Raw genomic sequence first — 19,419 nt, 5'->3', positions numbered from 1 at the left:
TTCAGAGAAAACAGAAACACTAATTATCGCACCTGAATGTAAAATCCCTCAGATAAAGCAATATATTGCCGACTTAGGCTCGTCTGTAGCCGAGCCTCAGGAGTTTAGGTGTTGTGTTTGATACAGCAATGTCCTTGGAGAACCATTCCAAACAATTAGTTAAAAATTGTTATTTCCAACTAAGAAATTGTCATGATTTGGGTTTTGGTTCATGTTTATTTATTTGATCAGCTATCAGGTTTTGGCTTCTTCAGCTTTTGTACTGTTTTAGGTTATCCGGTCTATGTTTATTGTTTTGGTTAAGTGGCTTATTTCTGCCTCTGGGTTTATTTCTGTTTTGAATTCCAGTTTAGCCTTTTTACTTCATCAGTTATTCTGGTCCCTGTATTAGTTCTGATTTTAGTTCTGTGATCTAGTGTCCTGTCAGTTCTGTATTGCTCCCGCCTTCGGTTAATTACTTTCAATTCTGCTCACCTGTTTATCCGTCTATTTAAGCCTCACTCCCTCCTTAGTGTGTTGTCGGGTCGTCGTCAATTCATACCATGCGTGCATCCCCTGTTTTCCTGGTAAGAGCTCCCAGCGTCTTGATTAATTTTTTGTAACACGTTTTGTATTTTTCTGCCCAGTTTGTGTTTGCCTGTCAAGTATCGTCTGGATGTCTGCCTTACCCCTTTTTTTTGGATCCTGTCTGTTTGCCCGTTGTATTTCCCTCTAATAAATCTCCGTAAAGAGCATTCCTAGTGTGTTGGTTGAATTCCGGATTCATCTCCCTTCTAATTCGTGACAGAACGACCCGACCAAGTATGAATCCCTCGCCAACACACTCTCTCCGCTCAGGGAGAGCTATGCTCTGTGAGCCCGGTTTAGCGCTCTGCATGCCGGCTTACGCGGAGGACTCACCAGAAGCTCTGTTCATGGAGGTCGACGCGGAAGTGATACGGGAGATCCGCCCAGACCTTTTCCCAGACCCGGTGTAGGTACCAGATTGACTCGGGCTGCCAGATCGACTCGGGGCGGGGTCTGCGCTTCTCGAAGACGTCAATATATGGCAACTCATCTCAAACACACTACATTGCGCCCGCAGTCTCCATTTACAAATCAATTTTATTTTGTTAATTTATGGTTATTTATTTTCCCGTAAATTAGTCAAGGCATGAAAACTTTTAACATCATTTTGCAATGTAATTTTGCAGGATCAAAGTTACAACCTTAGAGAGATTTCATTCCTCCAATTTTTTTTAAGTTGTGAATGGAAACTAAACCATAAACTCATTTCATTTTTAATAAAAGTCAGCAGCCAAATTAAATTTTATCACGGCATTCATCACTTTAAAATCAAAACGTTCATTCCTCCTTTTTGTACTGATGTTGTTCTTTCTGATCACGTTTTTTTTTTATTATTCCAGATGAGATTGTGATGAATTTGATTATTTTTTTTATTGTGGTATTTGGTACATTGTTCAAGCTTTTGAGAAAAAAGAAACCGCTAAATTAACTTAACAAAATTGATTTGTTACAAATGCAGACCGCGGGCTCAATGTAGTTTGTTTGAGTGGCGTTGCCATAAGGTGACGTCATCGGGAGGCGCAAGGCCCACGGAGAATCTGGTGACGTCATCGGCAGGCGCATGGACAATGGCGAATTTCTTCGTAAAATTGTCCATTTACAAACGCAATCCCGCTCTCGAATAAAACCTACACCCCGCTATAATTACTTTAGTAAGTTGTCCAGACCAATTTCAATATTTTGCGCAATTGAGCAAACGTTAAACCAACTATGTATAGTGACGTCATCAGAAGGGGCAGGACCCGAGTCAATCTGGTAGCCCGAGTCAATCTGGTACCTACACCGGCTCTGTTCCTCGCTCTGGACGAGCAGCAGCGGGGGTCGCCGCGGTCTCGTTTGGTCCCGTCCTTTCGGGAGGAATCGGTCTCCCGGTCTGGTCCGTCCTCCCGCTGTCGGAGGAGGAAGCGCCCGTCTGCCTGCCACTCTTCCGCCAGTCACGGCCAGCGGATTGATGATCAGGCCCAGGCATTGTCTTCCGCTGAGCCACAGCCCACGCTCCCCGCTGCTTCTTCTCCCACTTCCTGCCCTGTGGACCGGACTCCCGTGTTCCCCAGAGCTGAGCAGCCCATTGCGCCTCCTGGTGGCGTCCGTGACGCCGATTATCTAACACTGGAGAGTAAGATAAGAACTTTTGCCCCTTTAATTAAATGCCTCAGAGAGGCCCTTTTCAGCCATTATTCAGTGGAGCTGGAGGTTAAATTAAAGGAGGTAGAGGGGCACTATAGATCGGCCCTCCAGGCTTTCTATAGTCGACCGGCCCCTATTCCAGAGGGGGCCCTGGAGGGTCCGCCTCTCCCCAAGTCTCACGAAGAGACCCAGGAGGGTCCGCTTCTGCCCAAGGCTCACGAAGAGACCCAGGAGGGTCCGCTTCTGCCCAAGGCTCACGAAGAGACCCAGGGGGGTCCGCTTCTGCCCAAGGCTCACGAAGAGACCCAGGAGGGTCCGCCGCCAGCAGGCGCCGAGGAGACCCAGGGGGGTCCGCCGCCAGCAGGCGCCGAGGAGACCCAGGGGGGTCCGCCGCCAGCAGGCGCAGAGGAGACCCAGGGGGGTTCGCCGCCAGCGAGCGCCGAGGAGACCCAGGAGGGTCCGCCACAAGCGGGCGACGAAGGGTTCCAGGAGGAACCGCTTCTGCCCAAGCCCCAAGAAGGGGTCTTGGAGGACCCACCCTCTATTTCAGCTCCAGTGCCGGTTCCCCGCAGCTTTAAAGCCCAGCCCCCAGTGCTGGCTCCCCGCAGCTTTAAAGCAACGCTTCCAGTGCCGGCTCCCCGCAGCTTTAAAGCAACGCTTCCAGTGCCGGCTCCCCGCAGCTTTAAAGCAACGCTTCCAGTGCCGGCTTCCCGCAGCTTTAAAGCAACGCTTCCAGTGCCAGCTCCCCGCAGCTTTAAAGCAACGCTTCCAGTGCCGGCTCCCCGCAGCTTTAAAGCAGAGCGTCCAGTGCCGGCTCCCCGCAGCTTTAAAGCAGAGCGTCCAGTGCCGGTTCTCCGCAGCTTTAAAGGACTGTCTCCAGTGCCGGCTCCCCGCAGCTCAAAGACTCAGTGTCCTGTGCCTGCTCCCCGCAGCTTTAAAGCACTGTTGCCCGAAGCCTGCAGTCAGGCCCTGCCCGTAGCCTCTAGTCAGGCCCTGTCGCCCGTAGCCTCTAGTCAGGCCCTGTCGCCCGTAGCCTCTAGTCAGGCCCTGTCGCCCGTAGCCTCTAGTCAGGCCCTGTCGCCCGTAGCCTGTAGTCAGGCCCTGCCGCCCGTAGCCTGTAGTCAGGTCCTGCCGCCCGTAGCCTGTAGTCAGGCCCTGCCGCCCGTAGCCATTAGTCCAGCGCCGCCACCCGTAGCAATTAGCCAGGCTTCCTTTCCACTCGTCTGTAGTCTGCTCACCTGTTTATCCGTCTATTTAAGCCTCACTCCCTCCTTAGTTTGTTGTCGGGTCGTCGTCAATTCATACCATGCGTGCATCCCCTGTTTTCCTGGTAAGAGCTCCCAGCGTCTTGATTAATTTTTTGTAACACGTTTTGTATTTTTCTGCCCAGTTTGTGTTTGCCTGTCAAGTATCGTCTGGATGTCTGCCTTACCCCTTTTTTTTGGATCCTGTCTGTTTGCCCGTTGTATTTCCCTCTAATAAATCTCCGTAAAGAGCATTCCTAGTGTGTTGGTTGAATTCCGGATTCATCTCCCTTCTAATTCGTGACAGAAATATCTCCAAATTAAGACTATTGGTGTCAAAGGGTGAATTGGAAATGATTATTCATGCTTTTATCTCCTCACGGTTGGACTATTGCAACAGTCTTTTTACATGCTTGAGCAAGAAGGAGCTAAACCGTCTTCAGGTTGTCCAGAACTCTGCTGCAAGGCTTTTAACTCACATAAACAAAAGAGATCACATTACCCCAGTATTGGCAGCTTTGCACTGGTTACCGATCCAGTATAGAATCCAGTTCAAAATTCGTGACCTTACTTTCAGAGCCCTGCATGGTCTAGCTCCTCCCTACATTTCTCAGCTGATACAGCTCCATACTCCGATCCATAGTCTGTGGTCATTAAGCCAATCATTGTTAGTGGTCCCACGCACTTATTTTAAAACTAGAGGGGATCGCTCATTCCAGGCAGTGGCTCCGAGGCTGTGGAATGTTTTGCCTCTCTCTTTACGTTGTTTGAACTCTGTTGCTTCTTTTAAAACGCAACTAAAGACGCTGCTATTCAAGCAGGCTTTTGATTAGACATGTGGGTTTTATGGTTTCGTTTGTATGTTTTCCATTTTGTTTTAAAATGCTGTTTAGTATTGCTGTAAACTGTTTTTTTTTTTGTTTTTTTTTTTGTATTTGTATTTGTATTTTACTGTGAAGCACTTTGTGATTTTTATCTGTGAAAAGTGCTATATAAATAAATTTTACTTACTTACTTAACTAGTCCGGTGACCCCAAAGCGCTTTACACTAAAATCAGTCATTCACCCATTCACACACCCTGACGGCGGTGAGCTATGTTAGTAGCCACAGCTGCCCTGGGGCAGAGTGACAGAGGCCAGGCTGCCATACGTCAGCAGGCAATTCGGGTGTCTTGCCCAAAGACACAACGACTGAGACAGTCAGAGCGGGGGATCAAACCGGCAACTAATTGTAGGACGAACTCCCTAACTCCTGCGGCACTGTCGCCCCCTAGTGTAGTGAATCACCGTGTAGGTTCTTCTGAATGAATCAACAATAACTCCTAGCCATCTCTAATGCCAGTTGCTGTCTGTCTTTCATTTCCTTTCTCAGGGCTCACACCTGTTTCAACCGCCTCGACCTGCCTCCTTATCCATCATACACCACGCTGTATGAGAAACTGCTCATCGCTGTGGAGGAAACAAGCACTTTTGGCCTGGAGTGACCCATAGAAGTCAAACAGTGTGCCCCCTCTCTGTGTACCGCTGGCTCGGTCCGGAAGCTGAAGGAAGAAAAGCGGCCCATGCTGGCTGCGGTCTTGTAAAGATTTGTGAGGTGTAACAGGAGTTTTGTGATGTGGATCTATGTACGTCACTGTTAGGGTTCTTCGTGTTAGTCTATCAGTTCAGTAGGAGGACGTTCCTGACTGCAGCCACGGGACGTCACAGCAGGACCACAGGTCTGTGTATGCAAGAGGGAATGAGACACCTCACTGGCTGTTTATATGACATTCACTCAGTCCATATTTTCCCAGTGAGTAGCTTTGTACAGGGGAATCAGAAATTTTTATTTGCATGAACCAAAATGCAAAGCACCAAAATACTCACGGGAACAAACAATGGTGTGAAAAACAGGAGGAGAGCATGTATATATCTCTAAAAACTATCATCAGAGGCCTCAGACAAGCCTTTTACAAATCTGAGATTGTTGACATTGCCATACAATGTGTTTGAATGTATCTTTAATATTCAGAAAATTTGATAATAAATTATAATAAATTATTAATAATTTTATGGTTTGAAAAATATATCAGAGGGTAGGAAAAAAAGCTGAAAAGAAAAATATAAAGAAAAAATGTCAAGATTCCTCTTCATATCAACATCTCCGATCAGATTTTACTGAACAAATGCTTAATATAAAAAAGGAAAGAATACTGAACACTAATAACAGATTGCAAATGTTATTGCAATGTCCACATACTGTTGAACCGGGGCAAGCTTCAGTTGTTGTTCCTTGGTGAAAATATACTGCAAACAGGAACCGAGGTGGAAAACTGGAACCATTTCTCTATCCTAGCAGTAGAAGATGTAAACTTCAGGCTATCATATATGCAGAGCTTCGGATTTCACTTATAAAAAGACATTCATTTTACTCTGATATTGCACAGCAGAGATAATGCACTTAGCAGTGTAATGAATATTCCTTCAGCATCATACTGACTAGAGGTATTTATAGTGCCCCTGAGTTTACTTAGAGTCTGGTTAAGGTGTACGTCGCTACATATTCTAAATAAAAGGAACTAATTAGTTTAGAATTCCAAATAAATATATTATTTTCTTAAAAAAACTGGGGTGGAAATTAATTCATCCTGAAAGGCGCTTTAAACATGAAGAAAAATCCATCCTAAAATAAATCCCTGGAAAACTGGGATTACCCTAACAGACCTTCTCCCTAGTTCTGCTCCCAGTTAGCGATCAAATGTTGGTTTTAAGTCTTGTCAGTATGCTAAGAGGTTCAGTGCAACAGCCAATAACACCAGAAGGAGCAACATCCTAGACAGACATGAATATATGACACAGAACAGTCTTACTGAGTGACATACATCAAAAGGCCAAATCCTGGTACATGGACGTTCATATACGTCTAAATGCAGGAAAACACATTTTAAATTAGAAGCATAAATCCATATTTTCTCTGATCTCACTCAAGACTCTTAAAAGAATCCTGAACATGCCCTGCTCTCTCTGCTCTCAGATTTGATTTCCTCTCAGATTTGAACCCTCTCTTCTGGTTCACACTTATAGTCATCCATCTGCTCCTATTATGTCAGAAATGGATGCCCATTCAGGAAAAGGCTTTTTTACATCGTCTGTTATAGTTGGTCTTCATGGATGGTTACGAACCCAACTTATACACCCACTGTTGAAGCTCATGTGCTGAACAGGTGTCAAGCAGGAAGATCTATATCTGAACACGCAGCTTCTGGTTCTGGATCATCTTTGTTGGTTCCGTCTAAATAGGGAGCAGTAATATTATGTCCTCTGCAACGGTCCTCCTCTAAGGGGCCATGATATCATGTCTCTTATCAATAAAAGCAGCCATCACTTCCAACTAAAGGGCTTCTGAGACCTTCTATAGAATCTCGGGGGATCACATCATCCAAGTAAGCAGATGGCTGTGAATGTTCCTATGCACCATCCCAAGCTGTCTCTGGGAACATCAGAAACCATGAACAAGAAGCTTCTCTGCTCTCGCTGTTTGACTGGGAACCCTTTGTATTCACGTTATGGTCTTCCACAGACGACTGTTTAAACTCAGACTGATGATGCTCACTACATGGAGCAGGTCCTCCAACATGTAATTCATATCAGATGTTTTGAACTCTTACAAAGCTGCATGTGAATGCCCAAATGTTCAAGATTAATGGGCATACTTCCTGAACTGGTCTTACCTTCTAATCTCAACCACCATGGACAGAGGCTTGTGGACAAACCAATGTAATATATGCAACGGCGGGGATCTTTCCTCCAACTGTTCTGCTGATATTGTCTCCGAAAGTGACTGACTGCGGTGTAGCCCCTGCATTCCTCCCCAGGTTTTTGCTTACATGTTTATCTGAGTAATGAAACTGTGCCTCAGTAACTTACTGCCTCAAATGTGGTCTGGGGGGTTACTGGGTTTTCAAACCTGTCATAACGTGCGTCTTGGTTCACATATTTCATATGCTTATTTTGATTGGGAGTGTCTTGTTATTCTGCCACACAAGTCGGGTGAATTCGACTCTAGTGAGTACTTGTTTTATCCATCATGCCTGATTATAGCTTAATGCTTTAAATATGTAAAGTTCTTGGGAACCTTCATTAATGGTCTCAGGAATGAAGAGAAAGTGAACTCACCATCCTACAGTCACATTGCAAAGAGGGCCTGGAAAGAAAAATGGCTTCCCTTCAGGGTCTTTTCAAGTTTCAGATGTCCATGTGTCATTCGCATCACTGATATTCTTCATCTCACTGAAGTTTATTTGAGTTGGACTTAAGTCAATAAGTTGAATTTGGTAAATCTGTAGCTCTTTGTCCCCAAAATACACTATATTGCCTGACGTATTTGCTCCTTTGCCTTCACACACGTGATTATAAATGGCATTTAAAACTAAAATGGCTTCATTGTTTCTGGGAAGGATTTCCTCAATGTTCGTACTGAGTTTATGTGATATGTTCATATTTAACTATCCTTCCAGATGAGCTATTGTAAGGTTAGACACTGCTGTTGGACAACAAGGGTCGAGTCTCTGGTCTAACTCGTCCCAAGTGGTTTGAATGGATTTTGGTTGGGACTCTGTGCAGGACGGTCCAGTTGCTCTGTGCACTTGCGTGCTGTAATGTTGGATAAGAAAGGGCCATCTGGTTCACACAAAGTTGGAAGCATCACATTTTCCAAAATATCTTGCTGTCTTGAAGCATTACGAGTTTCTCTCACTGGAGCTAAGAGACTGAGCCCAACTCTTAAAAAAAAACAGCCCCACACCATAATCCCTTCAGCACCAAACTATACACTTATAAAATGTTTGTCAGACAAGTACTGTTCTTCTGACAATGTCCAAACCCAGGGAACCAGCTCCTCAGCTATGGAAGCCCATTCAGTTCAATTAAATTAAATTTATATAGTGCCGATTCATGATATATGTCATCTCAAGGCACTATACAAAGTCAAATTCAGTCAAATTGTTCCATGAAGTTCTCTGTGCACTGTTCTTGAGCTAATTGAAAGGCACAATGTTTGAAGGTCTATAGCTCTTGACTTTGCAAAAGTTCAGCTGCCCACTATAAACATACAATTTGTTCTGATACCACTGATAGCGGCTTGGGAATATTTAGCTGTGGATTGGCCTTATTGCACCGGACCCTATTGACAGTAACTAACTGAAATTCACTGAGCTGTTTGAGGGAGCTATTCTTTCATAAATGTTTGTAGAAGCAGACTGCAAGCCTTGGTGTTGAACATTATACACGTGACCATAGAGAGAATTGGAACGCCTGATTCAGAGATTGGGATGAGTGAACCAATTTTGGCAATATAGTGTATTTCTAACTGCTTTTGATTTTGAAATATAGTAAAGTGGCCCAAAATAGTTGCAGCAATGTAAAAAGATGTTTTGCGTGGCCCTAAAAATTATGCAGGGATGCATTTCAAAGCAAAAGAAAGCCATCTTAACATAGCTAACTGCTCTTAGGAAGAAAAGTCAGATTTTTGAAAGAGCATTGCTTGAGGAACATAAATTGTGTCTTCTAAAAGGTGTAAAAGCATCTGGAGTCAAACACCATGTCTTGTCATGAAACACTTCAGCACTATGTCTCTTGTGGAAGTTAAAGGCACTATTTGACAAGCATTTATTGATGAGACGTGTCACGGTGCCACTGCTGCGCATTCCCCTTAAACTAGCTAATCTAGATGTAATTGGCAGGAAGGAAACATTTTCAAACTGAAACCCAGTTTGTTTGTTTGTTTTTTGTAACACTTTCTTTGTCACTTATAAAGGACAGGAAAACATGAGCTGAGCCAAGAGATTTCTAATGGGCCAACCTTGTGCAAGACCAAGGAGGTAATGATACTTTTGAAGGGTTATGTACAGCTCCGCCAAGATATTCAAATTAGATTGGTGGTAGTGTTGCACAATTGGTGGCTACATAATGCAAAGTAGCGTCGGTGCCTATTCCTTACACAGTATCATGGCAACATGTTGTTATGTATGGTGTGAAATCTTAGCACCATGTTAAGCATCCACATAAGCATTTGATTCAGTTTTCACAGTGCTGGTATGTCTAGATGGGGCAGTGGAGGGCATCAGTGGTGTGTCTGAAAGTCTGTCAAAAAAAACGCTAGAAAATGTCTCCTTATTTAGTGGTAGTCAATTGTCTTTTCAGTACATATTCTTTGCAGAGACGTTATTTTATTACAGAAGGCCAGAGTGGCAGTCTAAAAGACTGGAAGTTCTCTGAAGGAGGTAGCAGCTTTAAATCTCACCGCAGACTCCCCATTGTGCTTCACATGTATTAAAACAAAACCCAAAACATCTAAACTGTGTGTTTAGATACAAATTTGCTGAAGTTCTTTGTTTTCTTTTGCAGTAGTTCCCACCAATCACTGTTGTAATCAGCTGCGGGTCTTTATCCATCTTTTATATTTTTCTAGACTCCTTTTTCGTTTTAAGAAGAATAAACGGTAATTCACCCTATAGACATTTAGGATAACACGTCCCCATTGACAACGTTTAACCATTTTTACCAATGTTTTTTTTAACTAAATTTGTCAGGAACGTGAATCAGGCAAGCCCAGTATTCAACCAAACAAGCGAGGTATAAGCAAAAACAGGATTTTAATAATGAAACAGGGACAGGCAGGCTCAACAATCAACAGGGCAGTCCAAAATCCGGTACACAAAAGGCAGTCCAAAATCAGGCAGAAGTACCGACAGGGATAAAGCAAGCTAGGATATTCCTCAGGCAGATTCGGGTAGGCAAAACAGGCAATCAGTCAGACAGGGCAGGACAAAACAGATCAGGGGACAGGCTGGCTCAGAATCAAAAAGGCTCTCAGGTTTGCATCAACAGGTCAATAATGAAAGGAATGCGGGAACAAAACTCACCGTGGGCTCGTTAATGATCTGGCAGATTGCAGAGGTTTGTGTCAGGACTATATAGGGGAGTGAGCAGGTGAACAGGAGTGAAGACTAATTATAAGTGAGCAGGTGGAACTAATCAAGGCAAGGGAGCTGACTGATTGCTGAGGGAAGAACAAACCGAGCTGAATAAAGTGACAGGTAAATAACAGGTAATCTAAACAGAACAACACGTCTAAACCAAAGCCAAAACAAGAAAGAACCCAAAAGCAGAAACTAAAATAAAACAGATAACCTGAACCAAGACAAAACCCAAATTGTGACAAATTTCCTCTGAGAGCAATGAGTTCATAATGAAAAGCTCTGGCCATGTTATCAGGGGAAGCCTGCAGCTTCTGCAGGAAAGAGGCATTTCACTGTGTGACAAATTTTGATCACTGATTGGTCAGTTGCTACTTGACGCCTGTCAATTAGCCAATACCATTATCTGATTTGGTGCATCTAATTCCCTGCCTATCACAGTGTACTACCAGTTTTTATAGACAATACAGTGAAAGCACAGCTAGGTCAGGAACTTAAAAAGTGTTTTCACAAAAGACTGGGTACCGAGCTAGTTTGAGATTAAATGGTTTGAAAGCAACGTCTCTAAGATTAAACAGCAACTCGCCAAGAAATCCCTAGATTAATGCTTTGACTTGGATTAACAAATTATAAGATTTTCCAAAGGCTACGCATTAAGGTGGTTTACTCTGTCCTAGGGTTTCATCAGAAAAATATTTCCTAGTAAAAGAAATGTAAGCCAGTCTTCTGTGGTTAACTAGAATCTGGTTCAGTGAGACAGGCTCACCAACAGCCGATTAAGGATTCTGACAGCCAAACATGAGCATCCTTCCGTACTGAGCCCGACATTTTCTAACTTGAGCAGTGTGAATGCTACGACTGACGTCTCGTTATTGGTTGGATTGGAAATGTCAGCTCCTTAAAGTGGACCACTCCCACGAGGTGCCCATCCTGGTGTTGAACTTGTTTCTAATTCAGAAAAATGTAAACTGAGAATGTTCCTCAACAATATTGATGTTCATGTTTTTTTGAGGATGCCTATTACTCAAAAAGACTACTATGAGAATACAACCAGTCAAAAACTCATGCCAGAGCAACTCAGCTGTCCCAGGCAGACAGTTAGTCTGGCCCTTAGAGTGGTCGGGTTGTGTTGCCAAAAATGTTGTGGTAGACGGCTAGTTTGCCTTCCATCACACCCTACTGTTACCATTGGTTTCTTTTAATCAGGCATTTAATAACCTCTTCATATAGACAGCTAATTCCCGCTGTATTTAGCATGATGACAATCAGTTTATTCGACCTGAACCACACTGTTGTCGCTGTGTACAGATGCAGAGACACAAAGCCAGATTTGTTCAATTGATGAGCCCTTTGTCCAAAAATGGATCATCTGACCTGTTGCCCAGGGAGCAGCTGGCAGGGGAGGAGGCTTAGTTTGCTTCTCCGCAGCAGAAAGTGGGAATGCACTTTAAAATTAGGGCTACTGGAGGGTATAAATACGATATTCAAAATATTTTTATCAAATCATGTTTTATTTTAGGTCAAGCGCTTATGAAAATTGGAAAATGCTCATTTACGAATCTCACACACACCTTCTTGCTGTGATTGATGGCTGTTAAGGCCTTATCAATGCACATCTACTGTACATCCACAAGAAAAAAGCTACGATCCTGTTGGATTGCTCGTCTTTTTGTCTTACAATCTTTTCTACTTATTGGTAAATAGAATTAGGGGGAGTCCTGAAACTCCCCTCAAATGTTTTCTTTGCTGTGTTTTTGATGCTGATGTACTTAGAAGGCTCAGAGGAGTTGGCCTTTCCTTTGTCTGTCTTTTCTCGTTATTCTGTGCTGAATTGGTCGTTTTTTGTAATCAGCTCTCAGATATCTACTGCTGTTGTTTGCTGCTTTCACTGCAGGCACCTTCAGTTGTGTTGTTGGGGCTTTATGTCAGAGTTGTCTAATTTTGTCCCAGCTCTCACTACTGCAAATCCAGCTGAGGTATTCAATAGAGATGAATGGATGCTCTTTGATGACCATGTAAAAAAACAAAGCCTTGTCTTTGAAATGTTCATATGCTGAATACACACATTGCATATCATGAACACTTATAATCATTGTGGGCAAAGAGTGATTACCTCTATCAGTTACCTGTACACGCTTTGACAATAAATATTTAAGCTACAGGGCATTTGGGGTTTCTACAGTAAGGTAAAGGGATGGATAATTGTAGCACCATTACTTTATTGATTTACTATTCATTTAACTTTTTCAACATCAGAATTCAACTAAAGAAAGCCTGACTAAATGGATAGAATATTTGTGGGAGGTGACATGCAGAATCCTATGTTTCTACTTTCCTCTGTTATGTATCTGTACAGATTTTTGAAAGGTGCAGTTCTAAAATGAGTGACTACGGGTTGCTAAATACTCAGGCTGTGCTAACGCTCCACCATACCATATAACTGTTTATGAACCTTAATAAAATGATCACTTTGTTACTGCACTGCTGCTCTGGGGATTTATTTTACATGTGAAACCAGGTAGGATCCTAATAATCAACCCTAACCTTGGAAACATTTTCCTCATAAGAAAATGTGTTTTATAAGGCAGTCTTTGTGAAAATTTCAGTTGTTAATACACTGTTGATTTTTTTTTTCTTTCGTTATTTTTACTTTTTATCTAAGTTCACAATTCCTCCTTTTGTTTGATAAAAAGAATGAAACCAAGAACATAAAAGCCAACAGAACAAGAGGTCCTGGATGTTACAAAAGGAGCAGATGAATTTAGATTTAGATTAACTTTATTGTCCCAAAGGAAATTTGATTTGGGTTACAGACTCTGGCTGCTACATAGTCCAAACTATGCGTCACACTGCATTCACACAAAAAACAGTACTATAAAAATTCCATTATAAGACAATAAATAGACACATAAAGGAGCATGTTACATTATATTCACAATAAAAATTTGAAGGAAGAAAAAAATAATAATAATGATGATAATAAATAAATAAAGATGTATAAAAACCGTTCTTTAAAAAAAGTCTGTTTTAAGAGATAATGAATAAATAATAATAAGAATTATGTCTTTGAACAACTTTGAAAAATGTTGGGGTTATGTGCTTTCAAAGCCAACATTTTTAATCGACCTTCAGAAGTTAGGTATCATATTTTCTGGTTTACACCTGAGGTATAGAGACACAAGCTGGTACTAGAGATACGCAGAGTTTGTGAAATAATTACATCCACATCCTTCCAGAAGGGCAGGATGGATGGAAAGACCAAGGCGTGACTCACCATGAGTTCTCCACATTCCCTCCAGCAGAAGTAGCTATGAAGCTGCCAACATCTGTAAACATCCTGCTTATCCAGACAATCTTTCTGATCAGACAAAATGTAACAAATGCCACCCTTTGTTAATTAAACATGTCATGTTGCGGTAAACCCTCTGTCATGCTGCAGCTTTGCTTGCTGCACCATGGACATTTCAGGGCACTGTTCACCCTCCATACATCCCAGTCTCCTCTCCACCTCAGTAATCATCTACACCTGTCAGCCACTAATCAAGCCAGAACTCATCACACCTGTCATCCTCCCTATTTAAGCTCCCTGCATTCAGTCCTTCCTCGTTGGTTCATTCTGTTGGTTACCGTTAACTTCTGCTCATGACTGCTCGCCTTACCTTTTCCTTACCAGCCCGAGTTCCCATCATCTCCGCCCACCTGCTGTGGTTCTGGTTCTGCTCCTGTTCCTGCTCTCACTCTATATATATTATATAAGATGAGATAGAGAGGAGAGATAGAGAGAGAGAGAGAGAGAGAGGAGAGAAGAGAGAGAGAGAGGAGAGAAGAGAGAAGAGAGAGAGAGAGGAGAGAAGAGAGAGAGAGAGAGAAGAGAGAGAGAGGAGAGAAGAGGAGAGAGAGGAGAGAGAGAGAGAGAGAGAGAGAGAGGAGAGAGAGGAGAGAGAGAGAGAGAGAGGAGAGAGAGAGAGAGAGAGAGAGAGAGAGACGAGAGGAGAGAGAGGGAGAGAGAGAGACAGAGAGGAGAGAGAGAGAGGAGAGGAGAGAGAAGAGAGAGAGTAGAGCGGAGAGAGAAGAGAGAGAGGAGAGAAGAGAGAGAGAAAGAGAGAGAGAAAGAGAGAGAAGAAGAGATATAGGAGAGAGATAGTGAGAGAGAAGAGAGAGAGGAGAGAACGAGAAGAGAGAGGAGAGAGAGAAAGATGTTATAGAGAGCAGAGAGAAGAGAGAGAGAGAGAGAGAGAGCGATGCGCGAGAGTAGCTGGGGTACATAGAGACAGAGAGGAGCTCGAGCGCGAGCGAGATAGAGGATATAACAGAGAGGCGCAGCGTCTAGAGAGAGAGAGATAGGCGATGAGAGAGAGAGAGAGAGAGCGCGAGCGCGAGAGTAGAGCGCGCGCGCGCGCTCGCTAGAGAATTATTGATAATAAGAGATATAGAGAGATAGATATAGATATAGATCTCTATAGTATATATATATATATATATATATATATAGATATATAGATATATATATAGATATCTATCTATATATATATATATATATATATCTATATATATATATATATATATATATATATATATATCTATCTCGCCAGTTTCAGGAAAAATGACCCCACAGTGTGGGTCATCCAGCAGTCCACTGTCGTCCCAGTCAATATGAGGCAGGCAGAGTCCCTGCAAGAAAGATGGAGATATATAGAGAATAAAAAAAGAGGCCATGATTCTGTTGCTACAACTTACTGAATATAATTTAATTCATGGAGCTAAGGATTGGAAAAAAAAAGACTCCAAAATCCATTAATTTTAATAAGAAATACATTTCAAAGAAAACAGTTTCAATGCCACCTCTCTGATGTATTCAATGTTTTGTTGTATTGGAGAGATCAGATAAATTCATTTCTGGTTTGAAATATACGCATTAATGTGAGAAACTGTATAATAGCAAGCACAAAAAAAATCCATCTTACCTCTGTGATTTCTGGTTCTGCTTCCCATCTCCCATAACTGATTGTTAGATTCCCCTTAGTTCTGAGTGAATGGTCATCCCAGCCACTGCTGATGGTGTGAAAACTTAGTTGTAGTCTTGAGACAAATAAATAGCGATAACAGAAGTTATCTAACATGTTTGACAGGTCAAGCAAACTGTTGTCCTTTCCTGAGTGCAGCACATTGTTGTATATGTTAGTTCCTGCGCACCACACGTCTCTCCAAAGACGTTGAATTCTGAAAGGAGAGTTAAATCATGGTTTAAACATGTTATTTTTCAAAAGTCCGTTACACAGCATTTTTAGATCAGAGATAAAAGATTATAAAAAAAAGATTATACAGTTTTTGCTAAGATTTTGTAATGTGTTTGATTCTAAGATGCGTTATTAGGTTTTTTGTTGATTTTTTTCCCCCAGATTTTTTTTAATATAATATATTTATTTTATTTTTTTTAGTGATGATTGCGGTTTGTATTATACAATTTTTAAATGCTGTTATGGGCACCTCTGCTCTCACTTGTCTGTATATAGGTTGGCTCCTATGTAGATCAGTGCTGTTGTCTGTAGATCGGTGTCTGTGTATATAGCCTATATATACAGTGTGTGTGTGTATATATATATATATATATATATATATATATATATATATATATATATATATATATATATATATATAGGAAGAAAGAGAGAGATATTTATGTGTGTATAATTTATGTGTATATTAGATTAATATGTAACTGCAAAATATGTAAGTGCGTGTACATTTTTCATCCAGTTTGACTTCAGTTTAAATAGTTTTGGTTCTGAATAATTATGTGTAATCTGTCTGAAAGGTCACGATTACTGTGCACATATGATTAAAATGAGATCTGAGCTGCCTCCTATTCATTTTTACAGCAGATGTCTGATCTGTGGTCTGACCCAAGATGGCCGCCCTGTAGGCACGTCGGCCTAGCGGCCGGCAGCGTACAATGGGGCGTCTACGTATATGATGGCCGTTTCTCAATATGCGTTCTTGAGCGTTCTCGTGTGCTCGTGACACGTCATCAGCCTCAGCCCGAGCACTGTTCCATTGCCGAGAACGCCAAATCGAGAACGCGACGAATTCCCCGGATGTTGTTCTCGCCCGCCCTCTTTATCGAGCATGCATCAGAGCAGACTTGTGCGTTCTTCAGACTGTCCGCTTGCCCAGAATGCACCGCGGCCGCAGCTTGATTCGAGACAGCGCAGACAGAGCGCACAGCGGTAAGTTAAAAATTCCCTTTTCTGCTGCTGCTGTTCTTCAAAAGTACGTTTTCAGATCGTTTGAGGCGAGAACATTATACTTTTAAGCTTCCCTATGTGGCCTGTTTACAGAGTTAGTGCGTAATTTAAAAAAAGTAGTGTGCATAATACCGCTGGTTATGATTTATTTGTTTTGTGTTTATCTGACTGACGTGTGTTGCTTTATTAACTCAATACTTGCTGGAATAAATTGTAAATGTCTCCCTAGGACGACAGCAGCATATAAAATAAATAAATAAATACATTCTACAAATGTTTTTCTTATCTAAGTGAGTTTCTTCTGAGTCAGGACACGAATAATTGAGAGGAGAAAGAGGGAAAGAAAATAATAGTAATAATAGTATATGAAAAAACAGACATTTATTTTATACAAATGTTTTATCTTTGGAACAGAATGAAGGTGTAATATATTCAACAAATTATTAACAGTTACTAACATGGTTTAAAACAAAGAAATAACTCATTAAGATCTTATACAAACAGACAATGCCTATAAACTTACAATTAAAAATAGTTGGAATGGAAATTAATTTACTCATTATTTTATGTATATTTACAGGTGGTGAAAAAAAATTCAATGAAGCAGCATGTGAACATGACTACTACAACTGATCTACATTAGGTCACATGTAGTCATGTTCACTTAAACATGCAGCCAGCTGGAGCAGCTCCCTGTCTTCAGCCGCCGGATGGTCATCCTCCTCTGGATCAACCTCCTCATCCTCCACGTCTAGCTGGTTCCCTGCCTCTATACTAATATTGTGGAGGATGCAGCAGGCGGTGATTACTTTTGGGGCAAACGTCAGGCGGACCTCCAGCACCCTGAAGAAGATGGAACGCCACCGTGTCTTCAGACCATCAAAGACACACTCAGTGATGTTTCTCGCCTTGGCATGGTGCCTGTTGTAGCATGCCTCCACTTGACCTGTACCAAATATAAAATTAACTTGTAATTTAGGTAATATGCTGATATGTCTTAATCTTCTATCCAATTAATATCATCTATCAATTGTGTGTCATTGCTGGCTTTATTTAAGGACAAGAAGGTAAGAGATCTTACTGGCAAGCTGTTTCCCTATATGATGCGCCACAGTCCAGCCAGTAGAGGGTCACCAGCACCTCTATCTCCTGTGGCCATCCATGGACCTTCTGATGGGCAGCAGCTGAAGGAGGACGATGGTGGCCCTGTTTAGCTAGAAGGCTGGTTTCAGGTCCCCTTCATTAAAAAATATTTGGAGGATTGGCACAGAAGTGTTTATCCTCACATATTTTGTTTCCTTTTCTTCCTGTAAATAAAAAATGCCAAATGTTACCATAATTGTTTTTTGTCACCTTTTCTATGCATAAAACTATACCTGTTTAACATGCAGATTATTATAGTTCTCAAGAAAGACAAGGTAAAATATATAGTAAATGTAACAAATGGCTTCCCTTCTCTGGTATTTTTACCATTTCACTGAAAAAATGGGCTGAACTAACTGCACATAATTTGTAGATTAATCACTGTAAAGGTATGGAGGACCAAGTCTTCCATAATTAAAAATAAATACAGAAATAAATACATGTTCAATAAATAAATATGCATACAATTATGTGCCACCAAAAATATAATAAACAAATAAATGTAGGTAGAAAATAAATTATACAGTGAGACAAAATGTATATATCTCCTTTAATTAGCCACTTTATTTATTAATTACTTATTTTTTAAGTATTTATTTATGTGCATGTTATAATATTTTTGTCTGTTTTATTCTTTCTTTGTATTTTTTTTGCCCTATTTATTTCTCCGATGCTATTTATTTCTGCCTGTCCTTTTTACATTTCTGTTTGTCCTTTTTACATTTCTGTCTGTCCTTTTTACATTTCTGTTTGTTGTTTTTACTTTCCTGTCTGTCCTTTTTACATTTCTGTTTCTCGTTTTTACATTTCTGTCTGTCCTTTTTACATTTCTTTTTGTCCTTTTTACATTTCGGCCTGTCCTTTTTACATTTCTGTTTGCCGTTTTTACATTTCTATCTCTCGTTTTTACATTTCTGCCAGTCCTTTTTACATTTCTGTATGCATTTCTGCCTCATTATGCAAATGAGGAGGGGCTGTGTCTTAAGGGCTCAACTTCTTCCCATTGGTTGGTTAGCATTTTTACTGCATCGGTCAATCTACATGGCTTTTCGGTCCGTGTATCTTTTGGTCATTGGATTTTCGTTTCAGAAACAGGAATTGAAAAAACAAAAACAAATGGCCGTTTGATTTTTGTTTTAAAATACAAAAAAGAAAATCGAAATACAAAGCGTTTCTCTTTTTCATTGTCAAAAAGGGAAAAATAAAATTTGAAAAATTATTTGAATTTAATTTTCCATTTTGGGAAACAAAAAACAAAAATGCTTTTGAACGGGAACGAAAAAAGGGTCGTTTGTGGTCGTTTGTTCATATTCCGAGACCGGATGTGGTTACTTTTTTGTGGCAAAAGCGCCAAAATTTTCAGGCTGCCAGTGTTAAAGCAGAACAAAATGTCTTTAGAACCTTACGGAGATCTGATTTTAGACATGGCAAAACAAGGCTTGTCATCCATTGAAATCGCAGCGCAAATAGGCCAGGTGAGTGGGGGAGCTAGAGGATGTTCTGCAAGAAACGTCAGGAGATTCTGCAATGAAAATGGCTTGAGTATGATAGGACTCCCTGACGCACATTTGGAGTTGGAGGTGGCAAAAGCTATAACTGAGGTATGATCCTGCTTTATTTCCCTTTTGCTACAGGATG

At 41.4% G+C, this 19,419-nt stretch overlaps 1 protein-coding gene and 1 long non-coding RNA gene across 4 annotated transcripts in view; one reads left to right on the top strand and one right to left on the bottom strand.

Moving 5' to 3' along the window:
• LOC105920646 (E3 ubiquitin-protein ligase HECW1) overlaps positions 1-8,200 on the top strand; it is a 159,764-nt gene extending 151,564 nt beyond the window's left edge. For all 3 annotated transcript variants that reach the window (XM_036125186.1, XM_036125184.1, XM_036125185.1), the window contains one exon: positions 4,810-8,200. In XM_036125186.1, coding sequence (XP_035981079.1) covers positions 4,810-4,921 — 112 coding nt within the window. In that variant the 3' untranslated portion in view covers positions 4,922-8,200. The remainder of the gene's footprint in view (positions 1-4,809) is intronic.
• Positions 185-3,549, bottom strand: LOC118556815. The gene is made up of 2 exons (XR_004927389.1): positions 3,432-3,549; positions 185-474 (listed from the first exon to the last, which is right to left on the bottom strand). It is a non-coding gene; the product is annotated as an uncharacterized LOC118556815 (long non-coding RNA).
• Positions 8,201-19,419: the final 11,219 nt, after the last annotated feature.

The sequence above is a fragment of the Fundulus heteroclitus genome, chromosome 21 (assembly GCF_011125445.2).
Source record: "Fundulus heteroclitus isolate FHET01 chromosome 21, MU-UCD_Fhet_4.1, whole genome shotgun sequence".
NCBI lineage: Eukaryota > Metazoa > Chordata > Actinopteri > Cyprinodontiformes > Fundulidae > Fundulus > Fundulus heteroclitus.
The sequence above is the reverse complement of the archived record's forward strand: the minus strand, read 5'-3'. Positions and strand labels throughout refer to the sequence as shown.